The sequence below is a fragment of the Nelumbo nucifera genome, chromosome 1, assembly GCF_055504915.1.
Source record: "Nelumbo nucifera cultivar China Antique chromosome 1, China Antique-T2T, whole genome shotgun sequence".
Classification (NCBI taxonomy): domain Eukaryota; kingdom Viridiplantae; phylum Streptophyta; class Magnoliopsida; order Proteales; family Nelumbonaceae; genus Nelumbo; species Nelumbo nucifera.
The window spans coordinates 97,428,647-97,434,061 of NC_142649.1; the positions used below are offsets into that span (position 1 = coordinate 97,428,647).

Below are 5,415 nucleotides of genomic sequence, written 5' to 3' on the forward strand. Positions count from 1 at the left end.
TGAGCTTGAACATGAACTTTAGGTACGCATGTTGAGATTCGGGCCCAAAACACCAGTTTTTAGTTGGGCTTAAACATGAATTTAGATTCGAACCCAAAACACCAAGCCTGACAATTTCGAGCCTTATACGAAGGCTGGGCATGGGCTAAGGTCTAGGCCCGATGCTCAGGTCGGGTTCGGGCTCAGGACCGGACATGCTCTAAACTAATCCCGACCCGTGAACATGTCTACCTCAAACCGGTAACCACCAGACCCATCAAACACGAAGTGATGTGATTTCACTATTTCATTTCGTTGGCCGAGAAAGTTTTTTGTGTGGGAAAAAGATAAAGAAATGACGAGAAAGAGAAAATAAGAAAGAAAGAAATCAAAAGAAAAGAAGGCGGACCGAAAAAAGCCACGTACACAGTACACAAACTAGTCCTTGCTACTCCTTACAAAGTTGATGTTTCTGAATTCAGACTAAAGACAATTACTTCTCCATTCTCCTTTCCTTCTTCCCTCGCTTCTCTCTTTCTCTCTGCTGTTGGGTATTTCATGTAGTATTCAAACTTCTCTACGACACTCTCCGGAACAGACACCAAAACCCTAACACTGTTTACGTCGCCGATGACCGGCAAAAATAGGCAATATATTTCACTCGCCAGAGGACCCATGTGCAGCGGCTTCCCTTCTCCGAAATCCAACTCTTCTAAACCTAATCTAGACCACTGAGAGATGACCAAACTCGCCGACAGGTCGGGCTTCGCTCGCCGTTCCTCCAAAAGATCCACCATTGACCTTACGTAGCCGTCGGTCAGAGATGCCCTTGCCTCCTGCACCAGTTTCACCCCGTGGTGTAAGTTACCACCAAGCAGCTCCTTAACCGTGGTCTCCGCGCACCCTAGCACGAATCCGTTGCCGTAGTACCCCTGCGGCAACTCTGGGCTAAATCTTTTCCTCACGTTCACGGAGAAGAGGAGCTTGATCTTCAGAGAGGGTGGAGGGTTGAGAGATCTTATCCAGCAGCGCCACGTGTGCGACGCGAGGGCTTCGAAGGAGGTGCACTTTAGGGAGGGGACGCAGCGCCTCTTGAGGTGAAGGATATGGGATGGGGTGAAGGTTAAGCAAGTGGGGACGAGGGGCTGAGAGTGCAGAATGTGCATGAGGTCCACATGAGTAATTTTGTCCCGGGGGGCACTGTTGGTAAATTCCGGATGGCCGAATGCTACTTTCCGAGGGATCCGGGGTTTCAACAAGTGGCGACCGTGAAACGGTGCAATGGGGAGATGGGTGTTGGGTTTGGTGGTATGGTGGGTCCAGTCGTGCAGGAACTGAGCAGTGCCGATGCCGTCGCACAGACAGTGATTGATTGCGGTGCACAAGATCATCCCTCCGCAACGAAGCCTCGTTACCTGCACAAGGGTAAAAAAATTCCAATTCAGAGACAAGAATTCAGAACTGAGAAGGAAAGCGAGGGGTATTTTCGTCATTCAGGGAAGTAGGGAACACCAGCTGCTCCCGTTGAAAAGAACAGGCAGGATTGTAGGCTTATTGCCATCTACTTCTCTTTTGTCCTGCTTCTTGAAATTGAAATTGAAAGCAATTGGGAAAAAAATGATGAAAAAGGAATTTTAGGAAAATCAGATTCCGAGGCTATGTTTGGTTAAAATTTTGTTTCAAAGAATCATGGTTTTAAAAATGCGTTTTGAGACAAAAAATGATTATTTTTTTTACTACATTTTTTAGCTCAAAAGAATTAATTCTCCAAATGAATTTTGATAAAATAATAATAATAATAATAATAATAATAATAATTACTTTCAGCAATTTTCCTTAGAATCAGAAAATTTATCAAAATTAATTTTCTGGAAGAATGCCAAACACGATCTTAGAGTTAAAGTAAAATAATAAGTAATTGAGTTAATGCGTCATCTGTCTGAAATGTCCAAAACTCCATTTACTCGTATCGCCTTCCGTAATTGTTGGACAAGGTGATGGGTCGAGTTGGAAAAGTGGCAGCAGTCAGTGATCCGAAACTCGAAAGGGGGAAAAATGCGATGTGATCATGTGATCATTGATCAGCATCCAAAAACTTTAACAGGGGAATTTTGGGCCCAGAGAGCAAGTCGGATTGGATCGGGTCATCTACGGGACCCGCAACGATATATGATGGACGGAAATAGAAAAATAAGCTTTTATAAAGGTGGCACGCATATGATCTATTTCTAGAAAGATCAGAGGATTTACCTCCTTGTTGTTTGTTGGGAAAGCAAAATGGATAAATCGGTGACCCGAAAGAAGAAATTGGGGATTCTTTCGCTATGTTTGTATCCTAATTTTCATTCAATGTAACATTCCTCTGGTATGTAGAAACTAGAGGTCCAACGACGGACCATGACCCGACCGCACTGGTATCGCTGTGAGCCGTGAGTGAGCTCAGTCGTTTTGCATTCTGCATTCGGTTTTTCTTTTTCCCAGAAGAAAGAGATTTTAGTTAACAGAAAAGAAACAAGAAACCGAGTAATTAATGCCTGCAATCGGATCTCATCTTAGAATTCAGTGTTTTGTTGCAGAGCTTCAAAAAGAAGGAAAGAATCAGGGTAACGAAACTCTAACCGAAACCAATTAAGTATAAACTCTGAAAAGAACAGAAGCACTGCAAAAAGTAGCAAATACGTAAGATTAAAAGCACATGAACGAAAATCAAAGCTTGGGTTTGGAAGAATATAAGTTCAGAATTCAACAATGGAAAATACAGAAGAAAACGATAAATATGCCGCAGAAGTAACAGAAGAAAGGCTCACCTGAATGACAAGAGGAGGGATATCTAAGAAACTCTGACCATCGACTCTGTAAAGGAGCTTTCTCCAAGACCTGTTAGGTGCTCTTGAAGCTTCAAGAAACTCATCCACTGTAAAATCCATGAAAGCTTCTGCGAACACAGCACCTTCTCCATTGCAGTCAATCTCAAACTTGTCTTGATCTTCCGTGCTAATTCTCAACCTCCCTGCTAATGGATAGTAGTCGACGAGAACCCTTGAAAGTGAAGATTTCAAGCTCTCCGAGCTTACAGATTTCTTATAAGCATATACATACTTAATAGAGAATCTCAGAAACTTCTGGTCGTCGAGGTTAGAGAGATAGAGTGAATGTCTGGGGGTGGGGCTCTCCGGGCAAACAAAGGTGGGTTTATTTTGATAATAACAATCTGGAAGCTCTGAAGATGTAAACATGGTTATCTGTTCTTATTCCGGTGGTGGTGGTGGTGGTGGTGGAAGCTGAAGCTGAGAAACAGGGAGAGAGAGAGAGGAGGGAGGAAGCAAAGCGAATGAAAGGTAGGAGAGTATGAGGGCATTTTGTAGATGCAGAGAAACTCAGAAATAGGGGTTCAGGATCAGATCTACAGTTGGATTTGACATGTACGATTAGATTCCTGTTTTATTAAATAGGATTTTTTTCGTATTTTGAGAAAGAAAAACTAAAACGAGAAAAGAAAAGATAAGGATATGGAGGATTTCTCGGCTTCTCGGGAGTTTTTTCGGTACAGTACTCGATAAATTGAGGCAGCGTTACGTTATTGTCATCTTAAAGTTTAGGGTGCGTTTGGAATGAATGTAAAACGTCATCAGCCTAAAAATATATTGATTTTATACTGATGACGTTTTACAATTGTTGCTGTTTTGAAAATAGTGATAAGTGAAATAATGTAAAGTTCGGCATCTATAAAATCATGTAATTTTTATATGTAAAATAATGTAAAGTTTGGAATGAGTGAAAGAAAGAAATGATTGTTGCTTTTATATGAAATTTTAAAGTTTATATCGATTAACATATAAAATTCCACTCCATGTAAAATTGAACTGAAATAAAGTTTTACATGGATAATAATTAGACCCTCTTTGCAAACGCCTCAAAACAAATCGATATAAAATTTACATAGATTTTTTATTTATATAAATGCAAATACAAATATATACAATATATATAAATAGATACAAAATAATACAAAATATAAGATTTTCCTCCCTGCATGCATTTGTACTCCTTCCAAACGGAGCCTGAGCAAATAAATGAATAGTTCGGTACTGTCTACTAATCATATAATCCAACGGCCAATAATGATTAATGGGACCCGCGATTTGATATGGCTTGTCCGACCAACGTAAAGGAAGAAGGAGGCATCGATCTGGTATCTCGTCGGACGCGTAATGGCCGTAGAACCATAGAAGGTACTCGTGCGACATACACGTGTCCTCCTCACTCATCTCCTCAGTGGTAAAATCATGAAAAAGTTTCTCCCTTTCTTTCTGATCTGATCTGATGAAGCCTGAAGAAGGCGTGTGACTGTGTGAGCAGTGAGCACATGTTTCTCACGTGTCGTATGCATATTGCATGACTGAGGATACACAAACACCAACCGTTGGATTGTCTGAATTGACATGAGATGGGATTGGTCGCAGCACCGCACCGAGGCTGAGGCAGATTTTATTCCAATCTGATGTACGTAATGAAAACGCCCTTTCGGACTAGTCAGAGGCGTGGAGGTGGTGGCCAGGTGCGTCATACACTCATAATTAGTGATGAGAATGTTGCTTTGGGGAACGCTGTACAGAAAATGCCCACCGTCGGATATTGCTCTGTGGGGCTACTCATCCTTCACACGGTGGTGGGGCAGTCCACGTTAGATTATGCAGATTTGTGGAGAAGCCCAGAAAAAGGAGGTACTGGACTACTGGGCTTGGTTGCTCATGTTCAGTTTGACAATCCGAGCCCATGCACAGTGCAAAACCTCAAATAGCACATATTCGGTCCAAAAGGGAGAGGGATCATCCGCATATGCGGACTAATTTCCGATGGGCCTTGGGCCGTGCCCCTCCGGTTCCGGTGCTGGCAGTGGCATAAATTGAATTCTGTTTTAATTCTTTTTTGGTAAAAAAGGAAGGGAACCTCTTTTTGTGTGAGATTCTTATCTCAACAATCTGTCGTGTCAAACTTGGGCATTTTGGTGGGGCCCATCTATTAATGGGCCCTCATCCCTAGGGACACGTGAAACCGTCCCTCCTTTTACATATCTGACGGAGCAGCCACTTCTTATTCCACCGTGTTTGGGTCATTCTTGGCTCTTGCCTTTGCAGGTACACTGCCTACTTGCCTACACGGCTAGAGGTTGTCCTCTGCTCTTTCTTCACTCCCAAGTCCCAACTCAAATGACTGAAGGCCCAATATGAAAACGTGGGCTCTCTCTCTTTAAATTATCACTTCTTTTTAAGTTTACTGGTAAACATGTATGTGTATTTGCATATTGCATATTGAATATTCGGAACGGTTATAAATTATTAGTACAAGAAGTAGACACCACCTTTAATCCAAAGTTTAAACTTAAATCACAAGATCGTGGGTCAATCTTGTATATAAGGGGAAGACGATTGATGT

At 42.1% G+C, this 5,415-nt stretch overlaps 1 protein-coding gene across 1 annotated transcript; it reads right to left on the bottom strand.

The window, feature by feature from the left end:
• Positions 1–259: 259 nt before the first annotated feature.
• On the bottom strand, positions 260–3,333 carry LOC104610580 (alcohol acyltransferase 9-like). The gene is made up of 2 exons (XM_010277277.3): positions 2,787–3,333; positions 260–1,394 (listed from the first exon to the last, which is right to left on the bottom strand). The coding sequence occupies exons 1-2, from the start codon at positions 3,213–3,215 to the stop codon at positions 435–437; spliced, it is 1,389 nt and encodes a 462-aa protein (XP_010275579.1). The 5' UTR covers positions 3,216–3,333; the 3' UTR covers positions 260–434.
• Between the last annotated feature and the right edge of the window lie 2,082 nt (positions 3,334–5,415).

Coding starts and splice junctions, on each gene's coding strand:
- LOC104610580 (XM_010277277.3), bottom strand. CDS start 3,215: ATGTTTACATCTTCAGAGCTTCCAGATTGTTATTATCAAAATAAACCC. Junction 1,395..2,786: donor TCCCTCCTCTTGTCATTCAG/GTGAGCCTTTCT, acceptor ACCCTTGTGCAG/GTAACGAGGCTTCGTTGCGG.